Below are 27,104 nucleotides of genomic sequence, written 5' to 3'. Positions count from 1 at the left end.
CTTTTTTCCAACAAACACACAACCACTCTACGCATCCTCTTTTACTCCGTGTTTCCAATGTCCTTCCCGCGGCAAAAGGCTGCATACACCGCTCCCAAAACGTTTCCTCTGAATCCCTTCTTCTCTAAATACTCAACTCCAGCGATCGACGTTCCTCCAGGCGAGCAGACCTGATCCTTCAACTCCGCTGCCCTTCATTCCCCGCCTTCTCCCCTACCTGGATGCCGATTCGTCTGAATCACCATCTCTGCTGCGCCTCGTACGGTATACGCAGCCAGATTCATCGCTAAGTCACGCGGAAGACCCGATTTCACTCCGCCATCGGCGAGTGCCTCGATAAGCATGTAAATAATCGCAGGACCGCTTCCTGCAAGTGCCACGACAGCTATTGGTCATGAATCGCGAAGGGGCTCACCATCCATGTAGCACTCGGGGATTTTGAGCGTTTCGCCGAGCTTTCCGAACATGTTCTTCATCAGTTTGTCGGTTTCCTCGTCTGTGTTGGGACCCAGCGTGTAACAGCAGATTCCCTTGAGAACACCGCACGGGGTGTTCGGCAAGAGACGCACGATTCCACACGTTTTGGGATGGATCTATCGGAAAGAACATTCTTCGAAAGTACTCTATCTCGGATCTGAGCGATTTTAATTCCGCAAGCAATAGAAATAAAGAGCTTCTTGCGGTCATAGTATTCTCCCATGCTCAACGGACTATGGAGGAGAGTGAGCAAAACATCGGGCTAAAGCTTAGGAAAGTGACACGGACCAACTTTCACTGCGAAGACAATAATGTCGCACGCATCGACCAGCGGGGTAATACCGTCATTCACGATAATCCCAACGGACTTGAAGTAATTGGTTCTGTCCTCACTAATATCAAACACGTGGATGTGGTCTTTCGCGAAGGTCTCCGTTTGCAGAAACCCCGAGATCATGGCTAGACATCACGACCCAGCACCATTCCCACTGGTTGCCATAACTCCTCCTCCAATGAATCCGATATGGTACGCGTCGAGCATTCGTGGTGAAAAAAGTGAGGAGCAAACAAAGCAAGACCAGACCAGTCGAGGTCTCACCAGCCGCACCACAACTTCACAGCCAAAAGTGTGTGAAACAAACAACGGAAAGGACTGTTGCGGTACCACAAGCAATAATAAAACTTCAAAGCCAACTAGCATATAACAATTCATTCCTCTTATTCCTCCTCCTTATCGCTCTTCTTCGAACCCTTTTCCTTACGGCTCTTCTTCTTCTTCTTGTCCGACAGGAAGAAGTAAGCATAGGAACCAGACAGCTGAGCCATGCCAGAGCGGAAGTAATCATCGAACGTGCGGTACTCGCGGTTGGGCAGATTGAGTCCGGACAGCCACATATTCCAATAAGCTATCGATTAGTCCCAGCAGAAAAAAACGTACTTCCCTGAATCCAAGCAGTCCACTTACGATAGTTACCGGCTACATAACGACCCTGAAGGAAAGACAGAGGGGTCAGACAGAAGAGAGAGATCATATAGGCCTGAGGAAGATCCTTCACGACCTTGGTCTTCCAATTCTTTCGGATAGTTCCATCGCGCCAGAACATCACAGACAGGAAGGTGATGGACTGGGTGATAGGGAACAGCAGGTTGAGAACCAAAGTACGACGAAGAACGTCATTGAAACGGGTCGTTGGGAAAAGCTTTCCAGCAGCAGTATTGGCAAGATGATTGCCTAACCCGGAGAAAGTGAAACCAGCTGTAAAGAAAGCGAAAGCACGGCGAGCTTCCCTACGAATCAGTCAGATTATAAATTTCTTACAGCTTCTCTCTCTTCAGCGCGATCTTCTGAGTGAGAAGGTCACCACACCCCATATACGTTCCAACAGTGAACAGAGTTTTGAGAGTGGGCTTAAATCGAGCTAAAGCAGAACTAATAGCAAGAGACATTGTATCTAAAACTCCAAATGGAGTAAATAGAAATTAGTGTAAATAAGTTTGAAAGTGGAAATGGAGTTCGTGGTTTCTACATTTTGAAACCCCCACTTATCCATTGTCCGTTAAAGCAAGTTCAAAAATTACCAGTCGATTCTTTATGTCACATAGATTGTTTTGAGTAGTTGGTGACACATATAATTCGGCATGTTCTTATCTTTTCCAAAATGAAACTCCCGTTCTGGAAACACTCTATTTTGTAGCATAGTGGAGATCCAATGTCTAAACCTTCTTTTGTTAATGGAGAATCGATCGATTTTAAACTTATTCGAACTATTAACAAAAGTGATCTTTGCGACATTTTTGGCAATGTATTTTCCGTACTGCATTTGACTTATCTAGATCGAAGGACCCAAATGTGTCGTTCTAGATATGGACCTAAGTAAAAGCATCAACATTGCCCTCGAGGGAGCGTCAATCTTTAAAGTTTTGGTTCCATATCCAATATAAACGATAGGAAAACAATGTTATCACGTTTTCTAGACTCACAGGCGAAAAGGTGTTCACAGAAGCGCTCAACATTGTGTTCATCTGCAAGAGCAATGCAAAATCCATGAAGTTGGTGGTGAGTGTGATTAATCAGCTTCGCGAGGAAAATGTGGTTGGGTGTGGCGTGTGTGTTATGTAGGTCTCCTATTCGTTCTATATTTTGCTGGTTCCCCACCGAACCCAATTCGCTGTTCAGTTCCTTCGTGATAGCAAGCTCTATGAGTTTGTTACGCTGTACGATCTCGAAATCAACCTAATCCCCACCGATAACGACCTCATCAGCATGGAGATCACGAACTCGCTTTCCTCGATCTATCTGAAGCACGACTACACTCCATTGAAGGATATCGCACGAGCCGTGCTCAAACTCGAAGTTCTCTTCGGAGCCTTCCGATCCTTCCATGCGATCGGTCCGTTGTCTCGATCTGTCTTGAACTTGATGAAAGAGCTGCAGCCAGACGACGACTCTCTCTCCGTTGATGTGGAGTTCGGTTGTTACATAGTCCATTCCTTCTTCGTTAAATCGTTTGATTCTGATAGATCGCTCTGTGGACTGGGTCAGCCCGTTTACGACATCATTAACTTACGAGTCACTTATCCATGAAGTGCCTTGCGATCTCGGCTCAGCTCACTTCGTAGGTTCTGGGAATGGATTGTGGAGGCGTTTCATTGGAGGGGAGTCGAATTGGAAAGAAGGAGAATGTCGTGTCGATTTCGTTGAACACGAACGACGCTCTCTTCTCCGAAATCGCAGATTCGAACATCAGCACCGTTCCTCAGTTGCTGAAAGAGAAATGCAGAGAGATCGAAGGTACATCTTCTTCCATCATCATCATTACCATCCAGCGTTCAGCAAAAATCGCCCCATCAGCAGCGACAGCAGTGTCAGTGAAATCGCAGCATACGCCGGGAAGGTCGGCACGATTTCGGAATTAAAAGAAAGTTTGCAGATTCATTTGGAAGTTCGTTTTTTTCCCTCCAAACTCATTTTCTTCAGATCGCCAGTCAAATCACGGCCCGGACGAATGCTCCCTCCTTCGGCGAGCGATGGCAGCGCGAGCGAGAAATTCTGGAGGGTGGCAACGCATCGGACTTCATTACGGGTCTGCTCAACCGTGAGGTCAAAACCCGATCACTCCTCGATCGTAGCACCCCATTGAAGAAGTCCTGCACTACCTTCTTCTCTTCTCCGCGGTGAACCGAGGTCTCAAGCCCAAAGAGCTCGATTCCATTCGTCGCGAGTTCATCCTGGTTTCCCCGTTTCCCCTTTTCTGACGCACAGAACTTCGGCCTCGAAACGCTCCCTCTGCTCACCCTCTTGGACCGCTGCGGGCTTCTCTCTCCCCGCGGTTCTTCCTCGAACTTCGCGTCGGTGCGCTCGAAAATGCGGCTGATCCGCGACGACGTCGACGGCTCGCAGCGCTCCGATCTCAAGTCGCCTCGTCTCCATCCTTCTCTCTAGCTATGTGACGTCGGGGTACGCGCCGCTGCTGGCTCGGATCGTGCAGGCGCTGCTGCAGAGCACGGCGCGGATGGAGGACGTGGGAAAAGCCGTGGGATTTGAGTATTTCCGAGAAGAAGGAAAGGGAAGGGAGCGAGCGGGCGGCGTGGATGTGGTGGTGGTGGTCGGAGGATTGACGTATATGGAGGTGGCGGCGATGAGGCTGCTGAGGACGATGGTGGAAGGGGAGAAGCTGGTGATGATGACGACCGAGATGATCGAGTCGTTCGCGATGTTGAGGAGAATCGTGGAGGAGGTGGTGGGAACCAAGGAGGAGGAGCAGAAGAATTGATTTGTTTGACGTGTTTGTGGAAAGAAAGAAGGAAAAGCAGCAGATTTGATCGCTGAGTTGTGGGGAATGTCGAGCGAAGAGATTGAAAAGAAGGAGGATATCACTAGCGAGATGGAAGAAGAGGAGGAAACGAGTCAGCGTGCGATGTTTGGGATGGGATGTGACTAATAGAGGAAGAAAGTAGTGGTAGCAGAATAACCGAATTGTTGATGCTATAGAAGAGGAAAACGAGGTAGAACAAAGTGACAGTGACGAAAGCAGCTCAGAGGAAGAGGAAGACAGTGAAAACGATGACAGTGATGAAGAGGATGATAGTGATGATGATGATGACGAAGAAATGGAAGAAGAGGCTGATCTCGATGAACTGAAAGAAAAGAATAAGACAAAGAAAGAAATGGCCAAGCCAAAGGGAAAGAAGGTAAGTGGCATTTCCTTTTTTCAATTAAGAACACTCCTTCTCCATCAGACGCCAAAAAGCAATCGGAGATGGTTCACGAGCAAGATCTGAAGATTATTAACGCCTTGGACCTCTCTAGAACTGTGTATGTTCGTTCACTCCTTTCTCATTAGTCTGGTTCGCAGCGTCTCTTTCGATTTCGAAGAATCCTCCTTCCGCAAAGTCTTTGAAGCCTTTGGAGCGATCCAAACGGTCTTCATGGTACGCTCCCCTCGCGGTCGTCTTCAAGGCTATGGGTAGCCGAAAGAAAATCGAATGAATCGCAGAGCCGTCGAATTCGAAGACGCAGAAGCCGCCAAAAAAGCGATCGCCGCTGGGAAAGTGGAGTACTTGGGCCGTGAAACGACGATCTCGGTGTTGGAGAACGCAGAGGAGTTGGATCGAACAGCGAAGCGAAAACTGAAGCGAGAGAAGTTTTTGGAGGGAGTTCGAGAGAAAAAGCGAAACGAGAGAAACGAAAAGAAGCGAAAAGAAAAAGAAAAAGAAAAAGAAAAAGATGAAGATGAAGATGATGATGATGATGACGATGATGAAGAGGAGGAGGAAATAAAAGAGAGAAAAAGGGGAAACAGAGGTGGAAACCGCGGTGGAAACAGAGGTGGAAACCGAGGTGGACGAGGACGAGGACGAGGCCGAGGTGAAAACCGCGGTGAAAAGAAAGAAAGGCAAAGCGAAAGAAGCGAACGAGGACAGGGAAACCGGGGAAACCGGGGAAACCGGGGTGGTTTTAGAGGTGGTCGAGGACGTGGAGGCAGCGAAAACCGCGGAAGAGGAGGATTTAGAGGACGTGGACGCGGTGGAAACCGAGGAAACGGTGGAAACCGAGGTGGAAATCGAGGTGGGAAGTAACTGAGTTTGATGTCGTTTTGGTTTGGATGGATTTGATGCAACAAACATTGTGTTCTACCCAACTTTCCCTTTGAATGAATCCATTTGACGAAACCAATGAAACAAAAAGAGTTTAGAAAAAAAAAACGATTAAAACACAGTCAATCACTCCTCAATCGATCCATGAGACAGAGAACGAACCGAAGCTCCCCGACTTCATTCATTCATTCACAACGCATTCTCCCCGTCACTTTCCGATCCATTCGCCAAATCCACCACCACTCTCTTCCTCGGACGTCGCACCGACACAACTTCCACATCGCTATCCGAGCTGCTTCCCAACTCCAAAATCTCATCTCTCCGCTCATTGATCGGGTTTTGACTCCCAATCAACGCTTCCCTCGACGCATTCTTTCCTTCTTCGCTCCTCCTCGCTTCCATTCCTCCATTCAATCCATTCGATCCATTCAATTCATTCAATTGGATTCGTTTCGACGCCTTCGTTCGATCCGGAACAAACCGTTTCCTTCTCTGCACGCTCTGCGTTTCTCCCGTTTCCCCGTTTCCCCTCCCCGCTTCGTTCTCCGCCTGATTCGACCGCGAATTCGCCGTCAGCGCCGCGCGTCGCTTCTTCGCGAACATCCAATCCGGACTCACCGTGTTCTCCGCGTGCGGACGCGAGTGAAACGGCCGGCTGTACTGCGAGCGACGACTCGCTTCGCGATGACGATCAAACCCCGATCGCGCGGGCTCTTCGAACCGCGGGAAATCGGAGGAGGAGAAGTAGTACTGCCCCTTATTGAGGTTTTTCGAGAGGATTTTCCGCGGGTTGGCGGGTTTCCGCGGGGAAACGGGGTGCTGAGCGAAGTTTCCCTGGAGGAGTTTGCGGAGATCGCTGCTCTGGATCTGGTTCTGCAGGGAGCTCTGGACGATCTTTCGGATTTGCTCGTGGTCGAGCGTGAAGAGCTGGGAGTGCTCGCTGATTCCGTCGATGTCGAGCGACTGGAGAAAGCGCATGTGACTGGGATTTTCCGGGAGATCGACCTGCAATCGGAGCTCCTTGACGTCAGCGATCGCTCTTCTCCACGGCCTACCGCGATATTGGCGCGCATGGCGGAGTGCTGAGGGTCGTTCAGCTGGAAGAGATCCTTGAGTTCGTCTTTGGAGAAATGCCGCAGCGTGTGCTTGTTCTCGATCACCTTCTTATTGAGACACTGCTTCCACACTTGTCGCGCGTACATCTTCTCTTCGATCGTCCCGCACGTCACGCAGCGATACACGATCACGTTCTTCGTCTGCCCGATCCGATAGCTACTCCTCGCTCCGTCCGTTCATCCCTACGCTCGGTCGATCGCCTGCTCGTCCACCGTCGGGTTCCAGTTCGGATCGAGCAGCACGATCCGGTCCGCCTCCGTCACCGTGATTCCTTCGCCTCCAGCGCCCACCGTGATCAGCAGCACGCCCGATCCGCTCTGTTTGAACGCAGCCAGCGCCGCAGCGCGCTGCTCCAGCCCCAGCATGCCGTTGTAATGGATCGTGCGGATGCCTCGGCGCTGGAAACACTCGTCCAGGATCAGCAGCATCTTCAAATACCGCGCGAAGACGATCACGCGGTTTCCTTCGCTTCGGAGACGCGCCACCAGCGGAACCACGACGCTCAGCTTGTTCCCGTACGCGTACAAAGCCTCCTCGGAGAGCTGGCGAAGCAGCGACTGCAGCTTGCGGATCGACAGGCCTTTCGGCTCTTTCGGGGCCGCGCTGCTCGCTGGGTCGGGCTTGGGATCGGGTTTGGACGCTTCGAGTTTGGCTTGTCGCTGCTTTTGAATCAGTAAAGCGTATTCCATCGCCGAAAGATTCGCTTCATCTTTTTTGGTTATGTCTGTTTCCTCGTTTTCTTCTTCTTCTTCTTCTGTTTCTTCTTCTTCTGTTTTTTCTTCGTCTGTTTCTTCTTCGTCTTCGGTCGCTTCGGTGGAATCCAAATCCGACGCTCCATCGCCAAAAATCCCATCAAACAAAACGCCCTGCGACACGCCCGCCTCCCTCACCGCGACCTCGTTCACCGTGCGTCGCTCCTTCTGATTCAGCAGCATCACGTGGTTCGTTCTACGCGTCAATCCGCCCTCCATTCCTCGCATTTTCTGCAGCACGATCAAGCTCGGCAGCGCCTGTTTCGCGGTTTTCAGCGCGGTTTTCACGCGGTTGGACTGCAGGAAGCACTCGTACATCGCGATTTGCCGCGCGTTCATGCGGCTTTTCTTGACGCATCGCCTTGCTCCTACCACCACAACACGATTTCCGTCTTTTTGCTAATCGCGGGGATCGACGAATCTCGAAAAACCGCGCTTTTCTCGCGCCGCAAAGTCACCTTAAAAATCTCGTCGTGCAGCTGCTTCGCCATCATGTCTCCGTAATCGCGGATATCCTGCGTCGCTCGCTTGTCGTTGCCGCGTTCGATGGGCTTTCGGAAGACATGATCAAATGCCGATCGCTCGCCGAGCAGCTGGTGGTTGCAGAGCCAGTCCATGATGTTCCACATCTCGAGGAGATTGTTTTGGAGCGGAGTGCCCGTCAGCATGATTCGATGCTTGGATGGGATGTCTTTCAAGCATTGCGAGTTTTCGGACTTGCTGTTTTTGATCTGCGATTCAGTCCAGGAGGAGCAGGGGATTACCTTGTGGCCCTCGTCTAGCACTACATAGTCCCACGACGCTTGGTCTGTGTCTGTCCAGAAAGCGGAGAAATACTCGACGTTCCGATCCAGAGTGCCGTAGGTGGTGAGGACTACCGAGAACGCGTTGTGTACTTTGTCTTGAATGTCTTTCTTGCCCTTGGGACTCACTGAATGGAAGAGAATGACGGGCAACCCTGCAAAACAACAACCGAATATTGTCATACTTGTCCACTCGCGAAATGCATTCTGCCAAACGGGAACAACACTGTTGGGAACGACGATTAGGCAAGAGTCGAGAAGCCCGCGGTCTGCAATGGACTGCAGATAGGCGCACACTTGGACCGTCTTGCCAAGACCCATATCATCCGCCAAAAGGGCACCCTTGTAGGGACTGTTGTGCATTTTCCATAACCATTGCACCCCACTAAGTTGGTGCGGATACCTGAATCAGAAAACGAAGAAAAAGCACGTACAGACGATTTCGAAGTCCTTGTGGGATTTGCAGTTCTTCCGATTCGTCATCGCCATTTTGGATCGATTCCAGTAATTTCTCCAAGCGAGATGTTCCTATTGGTAAGGATTCGCCAATCGACCGTTACCACTCTCCATCGTTCAGAATTGCTTTGTAGAAATAAACAAAAAACACGAATACTATATTACAGTTAGAAAAGCTCGCACACAAACAAAAAAGTGGTCATGCATCACTGCATCCTGGCTTAATGTGCAATGACATGGATCTTTCCATAGAATCAGAGTCGATCATATGGGGAAAGAAATTGTAATCATCCCACTCGCTTCACTCTCGCACTACCTACCTACCTCACCTACAAAACGTTAGATGTTTTTGTCCACGTCAGCAACAATCACAAAACGATCGGCACTCGAATGCGAACAATGGGGCTTGCGTCCCCGGAAATCAATTTGGGCAACGGGAACGAACTCATTTGGATCAGTCCATATGAATTAGTGAAGTTGCCATCACACAGTCACGCTCAGACAAATGCCTCAAATGACATCATGAGAATGGATTGTCAGACTCGTCATCTATTTCCATCTTCATCGCAATGCCGTGTTTCCTCAACTCAACTCAACTCAACTCAACAATCAAAATCAAGAAAGCATTCAAATTTCGCATTCATTGTGCACGATCATATACTCAATTCAAAACACACTACATACCTAAATCAACGCGAAAACCGCTGTGAACGTGACTACCAACTCTAAACCATGTTAGACACCCAACTTTGCTCTCACAGAAAGCATCCATGATCGCACTCAGAGTCAAACGACTATCCATTTTGTCGTCGGTTAGTCCCACGAGTCTAGAAAAAGACTTGCGGGTACCTTAAAACGACAGTTCACCAGCACACACAAAACACACACTTACCTGAACACGAGCGCAATACCAAAAACAAAATGTTCTGTTGGATCTAAAAGAGATTAGACCTGTGTCCACTATGGTTTTTCCAAATAGATCAAGGCTGCAGAGCAACTCATCCGGATCAGGAATATAGTGGCAGGGCAGGAGCAAGCTTGCGCAAGCTCAACCGTCCATAAATCTAGGATCTGCTTGCTGCCTGAGACTTCACTGAGCGGTAGTCGGACTACCTTCCATGGCGTGCAAGAGCGGGAGTCACGTATGCCTGGACCCGAAGGTCCGAGTCACACATCGTCGCCGCCGGATCCAAACATTCCCGACCAAACTCAAAAAATAAAACACGACTTACAATCTACAGAAATGTTAATAACACTACTAATGTAAATAATCACAAGCAGACTAAAACACTAGCGAGTGCATTATTCCTATTCTGGATTTGCAAGCCAGATAGAAATGGTCCTATCCAGAACCTGAATACAACTCCAGAAAACTAAGATCAGAAACGATCAATTCCTATCAACATGAATGCTTCTGATAGGGGCGAAGTTTTTCATCAATTCTTTGGCCACACATTGCTCAATGCCACTTACCACTCCACACGGACGAACTAAAGAAAATTGTGGAATTTCTAACCTTGAGAGTTCAATGGTTGCGAATAAAATTCTATTATACTGGATTGTTCTTAGTCTGCGTGCAATCGTCGTGTTAATTTCCTTATCTGCCCTTTTCGAACAAACAGCTCAATTAATTTTGGGGAAATCATCATCAAATTCTGATATATCAAAGTGTTGTTCTAACGTGTCAGCTATGACCTCGAAAAAGTGTAACGCCCAATTCACCATATTCATCGCATTAAAGCACATTTCATCATCATCATCGGATCTGCAGGTCACACACCTCCATCACCTCCTACCCACAACGCATAAAGTTCATAATAAAAACTAGGAGAAGCGCATTAACCTTCATTCGATTCACCTCCACGCGTGACGTGTACAGAATCATCGTCATAATATACATGAACGTCTTATAGTTCTCTGGCGGCAGTTCTTGGATTATGCGCCACGCCTCTTCCGGAGGAATGACCTTTTGCTTTCCGAGCTGAAGGATCTTCGCTTCGACAGAATCGACGATCAGCATGGGTCGCAGCCCTCGGAGAACCGTCTTGATCATGTCTACAGCTCATACATTCTGCATGCTCCCACTTGCGATCAGAAATCCCGAATTGACGTCCAGGATCGCCGCATAGCAGCCGTCGGTGAGGTCGTTCTTCAGCTGCTGCGTGGTGCTTTCCAGCGAGGAAATGCGGAAAATACCCTCGCTGGAGTAGGCGTCCAGCTTGTACAGGTAGTACACCAGCACCTGCAAAATCTTCGGAATGTGGTCGTGATAGGGATAGGGAATCAGCGACTGTAGCTGGATGATGTTGTCCTGGGGAGTCGAGTAGTTCAAAACCGGAGTGAGCGAATTGGGCGGCGTGGCGGTCGATTTCGACAGCACTTGGTTGCGTTTGAGCTGGTCGACCGCGTCCGCGTTCACCGCACTGAAGTCAAATCCGCGCTTGCCCGACTTGGTTTGAGGGAACGAACCCGACATGGAGTTGCTGGGCGATATTGTGGTGGAGTGCGGAGTGCTGCACGAGTCGGAAAGACTATTGTACGGGTTGGTCAGAGAGGCAGCGAACGGCTCCACCGTGTCCAAATACTGCTCGAGGGAGCGGCGATACTTCTTCCCTGGCGTGTCTTCTTCCGAGAGCGATTTCTTCTCCTGGGTCAGGGTATTCGGGTCCATCGAGTCAAGATCCTGCGCGTAGAGCTGATACCAGTTGATCCACTGGTTCAGGAACCGCAAGACGCGGTCGCGCTCGATATGGGAGGACACTGCAATGTTGATGGTCTCGTCGGTGTTGTAGAGCGTCAGCTTGATCGCGAAAAGTTCCTGGTGGTTCAGTCCCTCAATGGAACCCTTGATCCAACTCACGCTCTACGAATCGGCACCAACGGCCACACTCACCTCGAAGTCCTTCACGTGGAACTCGCGCAGCTTCGGCTTGGTGGAGTGGAGCGACATCCAGCGGATCTTCAGAAGGGACTCGTCCAGAATGACGAGCCGCTCTTTGAACTCGCGGTCGTGCGTGATTCGGATGTACAGAATCACTCCTTGGAGGAACGAGGAAAACATTTGGTGCACGTAGGGGTCGCGACAGATCGAAGTGCCTACCAGTGGAGTCAGCGATGCGGAACTACATGAAAGGGGGTACCACGCATAGGAGAAGTTCTTTGGCGGCATGATGCCGTGGCTCAGCAGCATGCCCGCGAAGTTCTCCGTCTCAATGATCTCCTTCAAGGAAAGATGCGCCAGGGACAGAGGGAAGGGCTTGAAGCCTTGGTCGGCCAGGTCGCAGATCTTCGCGAACCAATTCATGTCGAAGTTGCCGATCGCTGGGCTGGGATTCTCCAAGTATTCCTTCATGATCTCGCGGGCAAAGCCTCCCACGTTCGAATCGACAATCTGCCGATACACGAAGGAGAGCACATACTTCAAAAGAGGCAGAGACGGACGACGCATCATCAGCAAGATATAGAGCAGCTTGAATCCCAGATAGCAACTCGTCTCTTGCGGGTTGTTGTTGATCTCTTTCATCGTGAAGCACACCACTTCGTCAAAGATGCTTTGACTCCAGAAGCTCTGGTAGACAATGTTATCCAGCAGCTTCTTGTTCACGGTGGAAGTGGACTCGGAGGACATATATCCAACCGTGATGTCCATGAAGATCATGATGTCCCGCTCGATCTCCAGAACCGTCGACGTGATCAGCTGATGAATGAAGTGCAGCGGACGCAGAGGCACTTCCGTGGTGTACGATATGAGCTCCTCCAGCGAGAACGAGTGGAATAGGCGGGGCTTCTTTCGCTGGAAATAGATCGATGCGTAGTGCATGAAGTCGTATTCGTTCAGATCCGAATAAAGAATCGGAGCGGACGGGGCTGAAGTCGTGGCAGGAGATGTATTGCGAGGTTGTGTGCAGGGATACGCTGGAACCGATTGGGTTGGCGTAGCCTCTTGCTCTTGTTTCGGAGTCTCCCCGCTTATCTGCTTGATGAACGAGAGCGAAAAAGTCCTACCTCGCTCGTCTTGAAGGCGGCGGAATCGGTGCAAATCGGGGGGACAACGATGGTTCGATAGCCTCCCTTTACGGACTGTTCTATCTTTTCATTCGCCGCTGGTGTTTTCGTCGCTTCTGGAACTTTTGTCTCCTTCGGAACTTCTGGTACTACGGTCTCTTTCGGCGCTTCTGCTGGTTCTGCAGCGCCTGGCACTACTGTCTTCTCTATTGCTTCTGCAGCGCCTGGCACTACTGTCTTCTCTGTCGCTTCGACCAGTTCTGTCGCTTCCGCTGCTTCTGGAGGAGTAGGAAGTGGCTGTGAAGAGCTCTTTGCTTGACTGTCAGACACCACTTCGTCGGGTTTGGCCGTTCCCTCTTTCAAAACGTCGCCGTCTGACTTGCCCACAGCGGCAGCAGCCGCCTTCTCCACTTTTTGAGAGACCGGCTTGTCCGCAGACTCGTTGATCGAGCTGGCTGCCGACTGCGGGATGGACACCTTCGAGGATGTGCTCATCACTTCCGTGTTGACCTCCTCCAACTCCGTGATTCTCCGTGCCTCCAGCGCGCTCGGCAGCGACTTTCTCGAAGGCTTCTTCTTGTCGCTCTTGCTCTCCTTCGGAAGCGCACCGCCAGTACTCTCTGCAGGTAGGTCAGACGCACTACTGTGGGAAGAATAACTGCTGCGCTGCATAGGTCGAGACCGACTGAACGACTGGTTCGAGGAGTACGGACTGCTGTAGCTGCCAAACAATCCTCGGAATAGGATAAAATCGGGAGACATCGTGCTCACACACATGAGAGAAGTGTAGGAGTTGTAGATATCCACGGAAACGTTGCACTTGGTCAGAATCTCGTTGAATTGTGCTGGTTGCAAGTTCAACCTCGATTTTAACGTCTCGATGATCCACTAAAAAGATTACTCGCAGCACAAAGCACTACGATGTCATACGGAATAACAAAGGGATGAGAAAAAACGGTCCGAATGAAGAAGGGAAGCATAGAACATAGCAAATGGTTCGCTGTATGTTGGAAAAGAGAGGAAAGATGTACAAATGATTTCGGTTTTTGTTCGTTGAATCGACCTGCGCTGACTGATTTGGGTGGCGTTGCTCATGACTCTTTTGGAAGAGCGATCTAGATCATACCTAAAAATCAGTTGAATTCACAGAAAAAGACGTTGAATAAGTACCATTTCTCGTTGGACGTAAACTTGCCACGACAACTCCGTGAATGTCATGGCCCATTGTGTTTGAGCTAATGATGTCACTCGATCTGCTGTGAATAGTATCTCGTTCGAGGAATTTCAAAACTAATGGATTCAGATAACTGGCAGGGGCATAACCGCTTTCCCCTTTCATCGTTCGCACATACACCCATCCGTCGATCTCTTCACTAAAGCAGAACACCATGGATCCCTTTTCAACGCTAACCTCCTCCGGTCTCTCCTTCGCAAACGATTCGCGGGCTGTACTAATGTGATAATTAAGATTTATAACAATTCCATAAAATAGGATATATATCGGTAGCAATCTTTCGAAAAGTTATCATCACAACTAAAATTCCTGATTCTAGCAACATCCGGATCATCTTGCGGAACATTCTTTACGACAGCTCCAGTTTTAATATTGGTGTAAAAACTGGAGCTATTTCCAGGATAGATGCATTCATACCAAACAAAATCATCCATTAGAGATCTCAGGAGAGAAACATGGTTTTTAAACGGATGTGCTGTCAATTTCGGGAATTCCAGAAATAGGCCTTTCCCTCCATTGTATTCCAGTTCTTTCAAACAATTACCTATTGCAGTGATGATTTCTCTTTTTTTAATTGTCTATGCAGTCTCTTCAACGGTGGTACGAATAGCTGAACTATTCGAATGATAGTTGTTTTATTATCAGCGCAATCTCGATAAGGACCAGATTGGCTTCTCTTATAATAAAGTCGTCTTTCGCTGCGATTTTGATGTAGGTGATTAAAGAGAGAAGGATATATCTCGTTATGGTTTCTCTCTTTGAGCACCGTTCGGTTGAGCAGCTTCTTTGCGACATTGCTGCTTTCTTTTGCAATGATTGTACAAATTTGATTGCTGTTGCCTAAATCCTATAGACTGTCAAGAAAACAGTTCGTTCCAGACATCGTTTGTCGATGTCCTATTCTTTGGTTACTTGGTGAATGTCGTGTACCTTTGCATAATGTATGTATTAGACTCTAACAGGTAATCTCTTCATGAAGGCTCCAATACTAGTGATGCTCGCGATATTCACTTTTCGGGATTCTATGGACTGTGTACGTACATGGCTTTCGGGAACTCTGTATGCTTCTTTTTGCTCCACATTTACTAATAGTTCACTTTATTTCGTTCTTTGCTTCCTCTTTCATTCAGCACACTGGTGTTTTTGCTCAATGTCGCAGCCTTGGTTGGACTTCAGTTTGTATATAAGCAAGAGTATTGTTGCAGTATCAATTCCCACTCCCCTGTAGACGCCAGCTCATTCTCTACAGTTGTTTGCTGCTCCTCTGCGAACCCCTGATTCTCATACTAATTTCTTCTTATTGGCGATGTACGCTCGTCGTTTGTATCATACTTGTGTCTCTTTTAAATGCTCTTGTACGCTGTTGGTCCTTCTTTCTCCACGTAGGACGTTTTAAATAATGCAGTTCTTCCCAACAACAACAACAACAACGAGGAAACGCCCTATTTTCTCCAAGAATTGCATGCTCTTCACTCCCTTGTTTGTTCACTCAAACACGCCACAACTCAATCGCCACTTAGGCCTCGATATCCAACTCAATCGCCACTTAGGCCTCAATATCCAACTCAATCGCATCTAATTCGTCCAGATCGTACAAATCGTCCTCGTTCACCGCCTCCTCCTCCGTAAAGTCATACAATGCATCCTCGTCTGGGTTGTACACAGGGACTCGCGGCTTCACATTCTCTGCACTGGGCTTCGCTTGCGCTCCTGGTTGCGTCTTGACGAGTCCCTTCATTCGCTCCGCCACCGCGATCTTGAACGACAGCCATTCACCTCGCGTCCACTGCACTACACATAGGAGAAGGCACTACAACTCGCACCTGTCTGCACGCCCGTGTTGTACACAGTCATGCATCCGCGCGTGAATCCACGAGGATTCGCCAAGTACATCGCGAGAGTCGCTCCCAAAATGCCCAGAACGACAATCCGAGCTGTGGTGTGTCCATCCTCGATTTTCTGAAATAATCAAATGCCAGCTCCATTTCTTCCTACTTCCACCGAAATGAGCGGAGTGAACACACCGAAAATGCCCTTATCGTCACGATCCAGGTCTGGGAAGATCCAGATTCGGTAGCCGAAGAGGTAGCAGACGAGGAAGATGGCAAAACGAATCACTTCGAGGCCAATCAAACCCAGGGTCAGGAAGAGCAACAGATAAAAGACGATATTCTGGAGCGGGCGGGGCCAAATTCTGTAGGTGAACACAGCGACAATGGCGAGAAGGGTGAATGCCGTCTTCAAGTATCGCATTCCCTACACTTTACGAAACCAAGCTAGACGCACAGCAGGACCGTCGTAATCCCAAGAATAAACATATTTCTTATCCCACATGTCGCCGTTTACGCGAATGATGCGACGGAGATTATCGGGTTTCTGCGCGGTATGCAAAAGCTTTCTGTCAAGAAGCGCTTCCATCACAAGCTTGATCAGCATTGTCACATCCTCCTCAGCAACCTGCGGAAGCTTTGCTTCTCTGCGATGCGCCTCATCTCGGAACCATTCGTCGATATGCTTCCCCTTCGTGCATCTGGAGTGCTTTCTATATTCATCTATTGCATCAATGACCAAATCACCTCAAAGTACTCTCTTCAGTCTGAAAGATCTCCGTAACATCATACTTTGACGGACCTCTTCCGCTGAGGAGAGTATTGGCAATGGTCAAAACGTTTTCCTCATTCTCTAGGAACTATTTCATAAAACGAAGCGTGCAGCAAGTACTTCGCGCAGTTTTGGAATGGATGCTATTTCCGAACTCATGAAAAGTTGCGACAAATCGAACTAATAAAGGAGAAAAGGCGTTTCATCGCGAGCGAAATAATGCAATGCGGGACTTGTTCGAAGCCCAATTGTGGACAGAAAGGAATGGTTATAAGGGCCTACCAAAGAGACGGCGAGTCGACAATTGATTTGCTAAAACCTCAATTTCGTGTGTAATTTGCAAGTGTCTGTTGCTTTCATTCAAATTTGGAAAAAAAAACTACAGTTGCAAGAGTCAGTTGCTGAAAAGAATCGACTCAAAATGAAACTCCCCTTAACCCTCAACACAAAATTGGTAGTTATGGAATCTATCCGCAGCAAAATACCGAAGGATGTATTGGATGAAATCTATCGGGCTGATCAAACGCATGTCTTGAGTTTTTTTGAAGAAGATGATTACACTGAGGAGGATATTGCATCGCTTGTACGTCAAGTACGACTCCTTATTATTGCTTCACACTAAAGTGTCGGAGTTTTGACCTAATCCGTTCCCGCAACTTATATTCGAAATCAATAAGCCAAAGCGGAAAATTGAATAGTTTGTATGAAAAAATATCCGAATATCCAGAGGTACGATTCGATCTGTCCTGTTTATTTCAGAATTACATATATTCGGAAGACGTGGATCCGGAAGATAGAGAGAAGTACAAGACGGCAGGCTGCAAACTGATAGCTGACGGAAAGGTAGCTCTAGTTTTGTTATCGGGTGGCCAGGTTTGGGTCTTTTGACAGTCCTTAGCTTTTAGTCAACCCATTTTAATCCGACAGTTCCGAAGGGGGATTGTGATTTTGGCTTTCCTTCTCGTTCGTTCTCTCCTTGCCTTTTTATTGTAGATAAAACGCTTTTCGAACGGATTTTCCTGTCGGTTCGAAAGATCCAAAACATCGTGGAGCAACGTTTCCACATTCAAGTGAACATCCCTATCTACATCATGACCTCGGAGTTCAACAACGACTCGATCTCCGCTCTTCTCAAGAAGCACAACTACTATAATCTCTCCGAGAGTCAGTTTGTTCTCTTCTCGCAAGGCTCCCTTCCCTGTGTGGACCAGGAAGGACTTTTCATCATGCAGAAGAAGAATCAGGTTGGTTCAGGTTTTGCTTTTCATCTAGATCGCTCTCTCTCCCGATGGAAGCGGTGGTTTCTATTTTGCAATGCACCGCCATCATCTTCCGAGTCAGTGGAAGGAGAAAGGCATCGAGTACATCCATGTGTTTGGAGTGGACAACGCGATGGAGCTGGTAGATGGATGGATCGAGTCGTTCTGATGTGTAGCCTGCGGATCCGTTCTTTTTGGGCTACTGCCATGAGTGTGGAAGCGAAGTTTGCATGAAGTGCGTGGAGAAGTCGTGTCCTGAAGAGCAACTCTCGGTCCTCGTGCAGTACAAGCATCGTCCCTTTATGGCGATTGATTCTGAAATGGGCTATCGAAAGATCTGCAAACGCAATCAGTTCGGAGAAATGGTGTATCGGATCGGGTTCGTTTTCGATACCATCATGACGGTTTCGTTTCTCTCAGAAAAGTGCGTGGAGTCTGCTCTTCCCGACTCGTTTCCTGTTCACTTTTTTGGCTGACGTGTAGTTGTCATATCGTGAAGAAGGCGACTCCTTACTATGATTCGATTTTGGGTCGAACGATCAAGCCAGTCACGCCGAACGCCTACAAGATGCAGTTCTATCTCACGGATATTCTGCAGCTGGTTCGAAAGCTGGATGTGATTATGATCCCGCGAGCGGAATACAACCCCATTCGAAATCCTCCCGGTAGCGAATGTGTCGCGATGGTCATGTCTAGGAAGCCATGTTGCGTGTCCCGAGACAGCGGTGCGAAGCATGGAAGCGACTCATCTGACATATCTCCAACACAACCAAGCTCTGATCGAGGGCGAGTCGCGAGTTGTGGAGATTTCCCCTCTGGTCTCGGTGAGAGGAGAGGACCTTCAGCGATTGAGGGGAGTGGAGATCCATTTGCCCTGTTTGATCTACGATCGGTCCGAAGTGGACCAACCGTACGAAGTGATTGCGGAGGGAATCGGGAAGCTGGTCCAGCCTGTGGAAGGCTACGTCGTTTATCTGTTCTTGTGATGTGTAATACGCTATTTGCCTCATGTTTGTGTAAAAAAGAAGCGAATGCAAGATATACCAAATACAGAAAAAGATACAGCAAGCCATCACAACAGCCACAATCAAGTTATCGCGCGTTTTCTTATCGCCGATCTTCCGCATCAGCTCATTCACCATGGGAAGTCGCGTAAAGACAGAGAGAACTTTGGAACGGCTGGACTCCAAACGCTTTCTCTGATTCACTAAAAGACTGTGCGATTCGGCAGCGCGACTATGCGTGAGAGAACAGACACGCAAACTACTCCAGATACGAATCTGCCATTTGGAGCGATGCGTGAACAGCGCCTCGCTCCTTCAAAAGAGCTTTTACATCGGAGTCCTCTGAAGACATGCTAGAAATTAGGAATAAAAAACAATCGATGGAAAACGAATGAACATGTTGAGGGTGAAGTAGTTGCTGCCGTTCTCGTTTCAGCGATAAAATATCCTATCCATTATAGAAATAAAAAAAAGTTACATTAATACGATTGAAGTCTTTACGAAAGTCGACGAGAACCGCTTTTTGCCGCTAAAAAAAAAGAACAGGCACCGAACCCATACTTCAATGATAGAGTTATATTTGGGATCGGCTTGATAGTCTGCTATCTTCACTAGTTCGTCCAGACTCGTCACATACTACAAGGAATACAATCGACGATAAACTACATTCCGAATCATTGTCTGTATGCTTTCACACATATTCTCAATATCTTCTGACTGCTTCTCTACAGAAAACCCCCATAATCTCTCAAATACCAATATTTGGGCAGGAAATATCAAAGTTCCGAATAGCAGAACTATAGAGCTGGAGTTTTGACTAAAAGAAACAAGTGTGTAGGCAGAACCCACTTGAAGGCGATTTTCGATTATTCGCGTGTTAGACAAGACTACATTCCACTAATAATAAGTGAATTCAGGGAAGGGGAGTACAGATGCCATTTCGAAGAAAAAGAGTGAAGTACGTTTCAGCGAAAAACGAACCGGTAAAACACAATTTGTACTACAATAGCGCACAAGAGCCTCAACTATTATCTGCCAAGTCAAAGGTACTTCTTCCTCTCATGTAAAATTATATACTACTTACATTACAACAAAATGGTGCCAGAGAAATAAGAGTACAGTTCGCTTTCATCGCTATTTCACAAACGTAAAGTGATCCCTATGATTCCTATAAGCACACTACCCTTCTCCCACAAAACAAAAAAACTCTATCTTGTACTCTTGTAGTAATATTAAACCAGTCTAAGCTTTTTTGACTGTTCTATACTGTACCAAATATCTGTTTTTTGAGTTTTCTCGAGTATGGACTGTGTTGCAGATTAACTGATCTAGAAGTCCTTTTGATTCTTTTGATATCTTTTCCTCCTTCTTTACTGCCTGTTAGCTTGTGTTCTGTATGATGGAAACAAAGGCGCACAATCTGCTATCTGTGATTAGCTGTATTCTGCAGCACGTTGTGGAAGAACAGGACAAGGTGGAATCAATCCTGTTGGCTGAGTTGTAGAACATTGCTTTTGCCACCATTTCTTGTTTTACTTCTCAACACAAACCTGGGATATCGATATATGACTACTTGCAGAGGTAGCTATCCGATCGCCGCTTTTACGTAGACTATGTACCTACTCGCATTGCGGAAGCGAGCCACTTATTTTTTCTCTAATTTACATCGATCGCCTAATACAAAGTCAATCTGTTGCTGTTAATTCGCTTTCTATCCATCGTATTCTTGTCACAAGGTAATCTCTTCTCCACTCGACCTGACTTTTGTAGTCTGGTAATTGCCACGAAATATCTTGAAGACGTTTGCTGTGTGAATAGCTATTTTGCCAAGATCGGAGGATTACAGACGCGTGAAATCAATCTCCTTGAGTCAGAGTTTTTACATGCCATTTGCTTTTCTCTGTACGTTTCACAGAGTGATTATGCCATGTACTTTTTTGAGCTCTGTCACCACGCGGACAGTGGTATTTGTCCGAATTGCTGTAGAGTTCGAGGGAGAGAACGAGCTGTAGATGGGCTTTGCTTTTCTAATCTGCTGGAAGATGAGGATCGTGCTTACACGATCAGCCGCGACCAACTGAAAGCGGCTTCATCCGATTCTCCAGTGAATGTTGTCTGTTCTGCTTATGAAGAACAATGAATGCTTGTATTCTAACTTCAAACTGAAACTTGAAAACTTGAAACCTGAAAACTTCAAACTTCAAACTTCAAACACTAACTGTTCTGTTCTATGTATTCTTGTGTGTTTGTTAAACAAGATTATTTGCTACAACATCCTTTTTTCGGAGAGGAAGCAGCGGCAGCAGCGCTCAGCTTTCTACAAAGATGAGTCCCCGCAAAAACCTTCTACACTTGATCCGAGTTCTCTGCTTTCATCTCCAGCAGCTGAAATCCAGTTTTCACGTCCGAGGTCATGCTTTCTTGGACACGCAGCGCAATCTTGACGAAGAGATCTGACACACCTTCTCCCGTCAAAGCACTCGTTTCAACATATAACAGATTTTCCTTAGAACAGAAATCCTCTATTTCCTAACCATCATCCGCAAATCAAATTTCGACTTCGTGAGAAACAACACAATTCTCCTTCATATCACTCTTGTTTCCTGCAAGGACAATGACTAAGCATCTCGGAAAACAACACCAATGATACTTATATTATCGTCTGCACACGAACGGATGTTCGTCAACCATTCGGATTTTACAGCATCAAACGTCGACTACAAGTCATTTCAATGCTGAGAAAAATGCTTTTTGCGTTAAATCAAAAACAATAACCGCAGCAGCAGCACCGCGATAATATAGCTTATTAATACTACGATATCGTTCTACGCAATTATTCCTCTCGGCAAATCTTTAAACCCTGTCCGGCTGTATCCCAAATATCGAACTTCACAGTAAGGTGTTCATCCACAACAAGAGTTTTTGTAAAGTATGCAACTATACAACACACGAAGATTGCATTCACTACCTCCCACACTGGCTATATGATTCTTTGGGAACTTATCTTCCACGAAACGAGATGCTAGTGACGTTTTCCCGACAGCTATATCACCAACAATCACCATTTTCCCTTTAAAAACAAAAGAGGACATTGTACAAACTAAAAAATGTGTTTCACTTGATAGAATTCTATTTTCGATCTTTATTGCGGGAAACAATAAGAATGTCTCGAACGAGACGCGTCCCAATTTGAAGATAGCGACTACAGAGGGTGATGTGAATTCATCGTTTTCTTAATAAAGAAGACGTAGAGGTCTATTTCCTAATGAATTTATGCAAAATAAGACAAAAAGTATAAAAATACAAAACCCACAAATAAAGAAACATCTTTCCTTCAATGACACATAAAAATTCTGATGAATATTACTTTCGATACAGGAACTGAGCAGTTCAAGCTCTATGTTCAACCATCAGATAGCTTGTCGATGTATCTAGAGGAAATCACGGTTTGACATATTACTTTTCCTCATCCCTAGACAAGAGTACAGTGCGAAAAAGCGGATATAGCATTTACACATGATAATAAAAGAGTGCAAACCTCAAAACCAATAATGGACTGGATATCAGACAAAAAGACTGTATGCATACTAATGAAATATACATATACAATTCAGTGGAAAGAAAAAGTCAAAAGAATTCGTTCATATACAAATATACGAGTTTCCCGGCTTGTTCAAGAGTGCGTAACTCAATTTAAACTCTCGAATAAACCTATTTCGATGTACATTCTGAAAACTGCAAATGGTAGAATGCTAGAATCATCTTCCACTCTTCCTTTTTGTGGAATTTCAATGACTTTGAGTTTGGTCTGTGTGGAGAGCGTTGAAATATCGGTTAATAAGGACAAGATTCTACTGTCCGTAAAAGTGAATCCGTTTGCAACTGTGAGAGATTTAGTGAAAGTAGGAATTCAATTTGAATATTCAGTATGAGAAAATATGCAAAACAGATTATTTCCTATACACTTTAGTAGTGAATAATCGCAGTGTCGAGGACTACGTAACAATACAAGAGTTGAACTTACGCAATACGGATACGGTATCATGTAAGCAGAATCATTTCTTTTCATACACAGTGATCAAAACTGCTTTGAAAAGAAGGAGAGATTCTGTAAAGGAAAAGCCAAGGCAAGCAGTTGATTTTATGGAGTTACCCGAGTTATCAGATGGTAGTAGTAATTCCAATTCAGAGTCAGACGACTCACAACAAAGTATTTCTTCCGAATTATCATACTCTTCTCTGGACTACGAAGAGACAGCAAACGAGAAATTACGTATGATAGGTCTGCATCCGAGTACTCTTTCTTCAAATCATTTGGATTCTACGACTAATGTCCCAAAGGCAGAAGCAGGCAAAAGACCGAAATACGAAAACCATAAGCAAAAAGCAGCCATTCAAGAGAGTGATGAAGATAATACTGGATCTCTCAACAAAAAACATAAGGAAGACAACAAAAAGAGAGTACAGGACCATAATGGGAATGCAGAATTCGATTCTCTCATAGAACAGCATTCCACCAGCTCTTTGGTCCAAAATTCAGAGGAGTCCAACCAATCAATGCTATCATTTAGTGTCTTTGCTGAGAGTGAGGAAATTCCATTAACAATGGAAAAGACTGACACAATTGCGCAATTGATTATGGTATAAGTATATTGCTATGCTCATCAATAGGATGTATGCGGCAATGATACGGAATTGGATGAGTATGTTGTTGTAAAAAAGGGCTATAATCGCATTCTTTTGCAAACAGAAAGACTCTCAGGAGAAAATATGATATGTCTACTAGCAACTTTTGTAACTAATTCATAGTGTATATCGCAGATGAGACGAATATTATTACAGTGCAATACGCCCACGACATTATTCAGTTTGTGTTAACCGAAAAGTTAACGCTACGTGACATTCTGAGTGAAACAGATTATCCCTCAACAGGTCAGCTATATATTAAAGGTGTAGAAAAACCTCTCAAATCAGATGTACCACTTGTGAAACAAGGAGTTGAGAATAAAATGGAATTAGAGTGTATATCGTTCTAGCTTACTACTATTTTGTAGATAAGGATACAGAAATTAAAAAGGAAATACACTTGTATGAAGGTGACAAACTGATTGCTCTACAATATGAACCCGAAAAAACAGTTTCCGATATTATAGAAAGCTATTTGGCTGTATTTCTGAGGAAAGGAATGAACTGTAGCTGAAAAAAGTGAAGGCAATAAAGACAATTCTCAAACAAACTGTCCTTACAATTCATAAACAGTTTGACATAATTGAAAATTCTACAATAATGAAAGACATAGATTCTCAGGAGTTTGATGGTATTATCTTTTGCAAATTGTATTCATCAATAGTATATAAGAGAAAAGAATTGGAAAGGATACAGATAAACAAAGGAAATAGCAAAACAAATAGTCTTGCCACAGAGAAAAAGGAAAGAAATGAAATGAAAAATAAGGATACTCAGTTAAGCAACGAGTGTAAAGATGAAAGCAGCAAAACAAAGAGGAACGGAAACAAGGCAGGTCGTTGTGAAATAAAAAAGAAAAATAAGGAGGAAAAGACCGAGATAGATACACATGCTGAACATAATAAACAAGAGACAAATGCAATGGGGGGATTAAAAGCCGATAATGAAGGACATAAACCGGTTGAGAAGACCACGCTTACGGCAATCAAAATTCTACTTGAATTTGACAAGGACAAGAAAGAAATAGATATCTCGAATCCTGAGGTTAAGGAAAGAACTGAAGAAATAGACAAAGAAATCGCCGTAAGATACTATATCATCAAGTTAAGATATAGAATTTTACAAAATGCAATTGTTGTCAGTTGTTCTTTATAGATGGTAAAAAAAGGATTCAATCTGTAGACGATCTGGCTAAACGAACAGATAGTCCAGTCAGCATTACAATTTATAAGGTTCAATTCGATGTTAAGAATGATAATTAGAAAGAGATTTTCCAAATTAATAACTGGGAACCAACTATAATTACTAATTGCGATAACTCAACACTTTGTTATTATGTTTATTGTAGGGTTAACATTATAATCTCAATACAGGGAAAACGACAAAATTCAGTTTCATTGGCTTGTCGAGGCTGTTAATAGCAAGGGGACTACGTACCATAAAGACAATCACTATTAGCGGTATGCTTTTTTAAATCAGTGATATACAGACCAAGAGAGTGAAGTTTCTGGTATATACGAACATTATACAAGCTTTCTTTTAACAGAATTTATCCTACCATGTATGGTCATTTTGTTTTTATTTACTTATTAGTAACTTTATTGTCAGACAAACAGTGTAACGATTTGTGTGATCTCCTTACTAAACAGAAGTTTAAAGGTACAATAAACATAATTCTAAGTAATAATATTCATTAATTCGTTATCATAAGAATCCAATTCATCCAGAAAGAGATTGTCATCAATCCAGTTATCATTTAAAGTCTTTAGTAATAGGAAAAGAGAATTCGATGTGAAGATAAATGGAAACCATATTAATAATCAATCCAAGCTTAACATTCAAAATGAGGACTTAGCTACAAATCACAAAATTCAAGAGATTAGTAGGATTATTGTGATATATTATTTTTACATTAGAGTTCACTGATTTTGAAAATCATGAGTTTGAAATAATGAAGAACAATAATCGGAGTTATGGAAATGATGAATCGATTTTAGTGTATGAAACAACAACAACAACAAATAATGGTGTATCAGAGATGTTTGATTCTCTCAATGTAATCTACAAGAGATCCAAATTTGTCTATAATGAAACAAGTGGATCATTTAGAACAAAGAAAACAAAAGAGAAAAAGATCATAGAAGAATATGAAAAATATTATTCCCTTCAATCTGCTTTGACTGATGGATGTGATTATGCTCATATGGGAGATACGATTAGTTTCAGTGGAAGACCTCATTTGCAGAAACAGGAAACAACATTCATTCTTCCACTTATCAATTCTAATGAAGCTCAAACTCATAATATCATTCCTGAAACAATCTATTTCCACTGCATTTCTGGAGTGAAGAATGCTACGATTGGCATTTTGTCTCCTCTTGATGAGAATAAGGTTATCACTGTATTATGCAGATCCAATGTGCTCATTTTCCATTCCACAGAGGAATACGTTCAATTAATCATGGCAATACGCTCTGACAGAGAGGATTGGAAGTATATCGAATCGAAAGCCTATCGATATGTAAAAACAATGAAAGAAGATCCTCCGTTTATCAGAGAAACAAATCAAACCAAAATTCGAAATCAAATCGTGGAAGATGTGATTCAATACAACATTCCAGTGGTGATTGAGGGAGTGACCTCGTCAGGCAAAACATTCACGGTGGAGCAATACTGTCGACGTTCTCTCGTTCCCTTTGTGAGATACAACTTCAGTCCTTCGTCCACAACTGAGGAATTGCTTGGAGATATGGTAATTACGAACGATGATACTGAAAAGATCAAATTCCAGGATGGAGCTTTCACGGATGCATTCATTCATGGCAAACTGCTATTGATGGATGAAATGTCTCTGGCTCCTCCTTCTGTGGTTCAGAGTGTGTTATCGTATTTGTTTGGCAAGAAGATTCTTCATGAAGGCAAGGATGGAAGTGAAGAGCGTGTAATGCATCGAGATTTCCGCATTATTGCCACTCAGAATCCTGCTGGAAGTTCTTACAAGCGAAACAATCTGTCTTCTGCAATTCGCGATTGTTTCCGTTTTGTCACTCACGATTCAACGAAACAGAAATACTTCCCAATGATTGACAGAGAGGAAAGATTGGACATCATAACGGCGATGTTTGGAGGAGATACAAGAATTGGAGAAAGAGTGTGTAATGTTCATGATCGAGCTGATAATCGAAAGAATGTGTCTGGAAGAGAGATTGATAAAGGGAAGGATTACACACTTCGAGATTGTAGTAGAACAAAATGGATGATGGAGACACTGATGGATAAAGAGAGAATCGGTGAAAGCAAAGCATTGAATCGAGCTTTACAAATCGCATATAATGAAGATTTGAAAACAAATCCAGTATTCAAAGCGGATATTACTTTCAGCAAAGCTGCATTAGACAAGGAATGCTGGAAGGATGTGTATGATCGAGTTCGACTAGGATTGGAATCTGGATGTCATGTTCTATTGATTGGAGAAACAGAATATGTATCTCGAAAGTATTGTCGAGCAATAATGGAGATAATGCAGAATGAAGGAACATCCTGTGAAGTGATTCATTGCAGTTCGACTTCTTCAACAGAAAGTGTGATTGGAAGCTATTCGCTCGAGAAAGATG

At 45.1% G+C, this 27,104-nt stretch overlaps 12 protein-coding genes; 5 read left to right on the top strand and 7 right to left on the bottom strand.

Moving 5' to 3' along the window:
- Positions 1-21: 21 nt before the first annotated feature.
- Positions 22-1,018, bottom strand: GSBLH_T00003451001 (uncharacterized protein; the record flags this gene model as incomplete). XM_013042206.1 has 6 exons in its annotated part: positions 22-187; positions 218-385; positions 416-593; positions 623-739; positions 770-936; positions 967-1,018. 6 exons carry the CDS (start codon positions 1,016-1,018, stop codon positions 42-44), a joined length of 828 nt encoding a protein of 275 aa, XP_012897660.1. The 3' UTR covers positions 22-41.
- Positions 1,019-1,123: 105 nt separating this feature from the next.
- Positions 1,124-1,961, bottom strand: GSBLH_T00003450001 (uncharacterized protein). XM_013042205.1 has 3 exons: positions 1,796-1,961; positions 1,415-1,764; positions 1,124-1,382 (listed from the first exon to the last, which is right to left on the bottom strand). The coding sequence occupies exons 1-3, from the start codon at positions 1,846-1,848 to the stop codon at positions 1,195-1,197; spliced, it is 591 nt and encodes a 196-aa protein (XP_012897659.1). The 5' UTR covers positions 1,849-1,961; the 3' UTR covers positions 1,124-1,194.
- Positions 1,962-2,740: 779 nt separating this feature from the next.
- GSBLH_T00003449001 (uncharacterized protein) lies at positions 2,741-4,257 on the top strand (the record flags this gene model as incomplete). XM_013042204.1 has 2 exons in its annotated part: positions 2,741-2,938; positions 2,961-4,257. The coding sequence occupies 2 exons, from the start codon at positions 2,741-2,743 to the stop codon at positions 3,615-3,617; spliced, it is 855 nt and encodes a 284-aa protein (XP_012897658.1). The 3' UTR covers positions 3,618-4,257.
- Positions 4,258-4,694: 437 nt separating this feature from the next.
- On the top strand, positions 4,695-5,581 carry GSBLH_T00003448001 (uncharacterized protein). XM_013042203.1 has 3 exons: positions 4,695-4,792; positions 4,821-4,943; positions 4,974-5,581. The coding sequence occupies exons 1-3, from the start codon at positions 4,737-4,739 to the stop codon at positions 5,554-5,556; spliced, it is 762 nt and encodes a 253-aa protein (XP_012897657.1). The 5' UTR covers positions 4,695-4,736; the 3' UTR covers positions 5,557-5,581.
- Positions 5,582-5,763: 182 nt separating this feature from the next.
- GSBLH_T00003447001 (uncharacterized protein) lies at positions 5,764-8,815 on the bottom strand (the record flags this gene model as incomplete). Its single annotated transcript, XM_013042202.1, has 8 exons — positions 5,764-6,594; positions 6,630-6,846; positions 6,877-7,785; positions 7,815-8,173; positions 8,207-8,400; positions 8,431-8,648; positions 8,680-8,773; positions 8,806-8,815. The coding sequence occupies 8 exons, from the start codon at positions 8,813-8,815 to the stop codon at positions 5,764-5,766; spliced, it is 2,832 nt and encodes a 943-aa protein (XP_012897656.1).
- A 1,642-nt stretch (positions 8,816-10,457) lies between these two features.
- GSBLH_T00007136001 (uncharacterized protein) lies at positions 10,458-12,521 on the bottom strand (the record flags this gene model as incomplete). Its single annotated transcript, XM_013042201.1, is given in 4 exon segments — positions 10,458-10,493; positions 10,545-10,756; positions 10,787-11,564; positions 11,583-12,521. The coding sequence occupies 4 exon segments, from the start codon at positions 12,519-12,521 to the stop codon at positions 10,458-10,460; spliced, it is 1,965 nt and encodes a 654-aa protein (XP_012897655.1).
- A 3,210-nt stretch (positions 12,522-15,731) lies between these two features.
- GSBLH_T00006654001 (uncharacterized protein) lies at positions 15,732-16,700 on the bottom strand (the record flags this gene model as incomplete). Its single annotated transcript, XM_013042200.1, has 5 exons — positions 15,732-15,899; positions 15,936-16,196; positions 16,227-16,482; positions 16,562-16,622; positions 16,697-16,700. The coding sequence occupies 5 exons, from the start codon at positions 16,698-16,700 to the stop codon at positions 15,732-15,734; spliced, it is 750 nt and encodes a 249-aa protein (XP_012897654.1).
- A 262-nt stretch (positions 16,701-16,962) lies between these two features.
- Positions 16,963-17,969, top strand: GSBLH_T00003444001 (uncharacterized protein; the record flags this gene model as incomplete). The annotated part of the gene is made up of 6 exons (XM_013042199.1): positions 16,963-17,133; positions 17,166-17,270; positions 17,301-17,414; positions 17,447-17,504; positions 17,535-17,785; positions 17,814-17,969. 6 exons carry the CDS (start codon positions 16,963-16,965, stop codon positions 17,967-17,969), a joined length of 855 nt encoding a protein of 284 aa, XP_012897653.1.
- Positions 17,970-18,492: 523 nt separating this feature from the next.
- On the bottom strand, positions 18,493-19,743 carry GSBLH_T00003443001 (uncharacterized protein; the record flags this gene model as incomplete). Its single annotated transcript, XM_013042198.1, has 8 exons — positions 18,493-19,036; positions 19,068-19,252; positions 19,283-19,333; positions 19,366-19,440; positions 19,471-19,529; positions 19,561-19,621; positions 19,654-19,701; positions 19,735-19,743. The coding sequence occupies 8 exons, from the start codon at positions 19,741-19,743 to the stop codon at positions 18,493-18,495; spliced, it is 1,032 nt and encodes a 343-aa protein (XP_012897652.1).
- A 287-nt stretch (positions 19,744-20,030) lies between these two features.
- Positions 20,031-20,944, top strand: GSBLH_T00003442001 (uncharacterized protein; the record flags this gene model as incomplete). XM_013042197.1 has 5 exons in its annotated part: positions 20,031-20,104; positions 20,137-20,278; positions 20,309-20,385; positions 20,415-20,540; positions 20,575-20,944. Exons 2-5 carry the CDS (start codon positions 20,201-20,203, stop codon positions 20,942-20,944), a joined length of 651 nt encoding a protein of 216 aa, XP_012897651.1. The 5' UTR covers positions 20,031-20,104; positions 20,137-20,200.
- A 584-nt stretch (positions 20,945-21,528) lies between these two features.
- Positions 21,529-21,896, bottom strand: GSBLH_T00003441001 (uncharacterized protein; the record flags this gene model as incomplete). Its single annotated transcript, XM_013042196.1, has 3 exons — positions 21,529-21,629; positions 21,664-21,741; positions 21,773-21,896. 3 exons carry the CDS (start codon positions 21,894-21,896, stop codon positions 21,529-21,531), a joined length of 303 nt encoding a protein of 100 aa, XP_012897650.1.
- A 264-nt stretch (positions 21,897-22,160) lies between these two features.
- On the top strand, positions 22,161-24,672 carry GSBLH_T00006653001 (uncharacterized protein; the record flags this gene model as incomplete). The annotated part of the gene is given in 11 exon segments (XM_013042195.1): positions 22,161-22,250; positions 22,281-22,706; positions 22,732-22,849; positions 22,880-23,445; positions 23,476-23,507; positions 23,567-23,598; positions 23,614-23,826; positions 23,859-23,971; positions 24,001-24,121; positions 24,155-24,573; positions 24,646-24,672. The coding sequence occupies 11 exon segments, from the start codon at positions 22,161-22,163 to the stop codon at positions 24,670-24,672; spliced, it is 2,157 nt and encodes a 718-aa protein (XP_012897649.1).
- Positions 24,673-27,104: the final 2,432 nt, after the last annotated feature.

The sequence above is a fragment of the Blastocystis hominis genome (genome assembly GCF_000151665.1).
Source record: "Blastocystis hominis, Singapore isolate B (sub-type 7) whole genome shotgun sequence assembly, scaffold_3".
Lineage (NCBI taxonomy): Eukaryota > Bigyra > Opalinata > Blastocystidae > Blastocystis > Blastocystis hominis.
This window is presented reverse-complemented; position numbering and strand designations above follow the sequence as displayed.

Coding starts and splice junctions, on each gene's coding strand:
- GSBLH_T00003450001 (XM_013042205.1), bottom strand. CDS start 1,848: ATGGGGTGTGGTGACCTTCTCACTCAGAAGATCGCGCTGAAGAGAGAG. Junction 1,765..1,795: donor GCGCTGAAGAGAGAGAAGCT/GTAAGAAATTTA, acceptor ACTGATTCGTAG/GGAAGCTCGCCGTGCTTTCG. Junction 1,383..1,414: donor GACTGCTTGGATTCAGGGAA/GTACGTTTTTTT, acceptor ACTAATCGATAG/CTTATTGGAATATGTGGCTG.
- GSBLH_T00003448001 (XM_013042203.1), top strand. CDS start 4,737: ATGGTTCACGAGCAAGATCTGAAGATTATTAACGCCTTGGACCTCTCT. Junction 4,793..4,820: donor TTGGACCTCTCTAGAACTGT/GTATGTTCGTTC, acceptor CTTTCTCATTAG/TCTGGTTCGCAGCGTCTCTT. Junction 4,944..4,973: donor GGTCGTCTTCAAGGCTATGG/GTAGCCGAAAGA, acceptor AATGAATCGCAG/AGCCGTCGAATTCGAAGACG.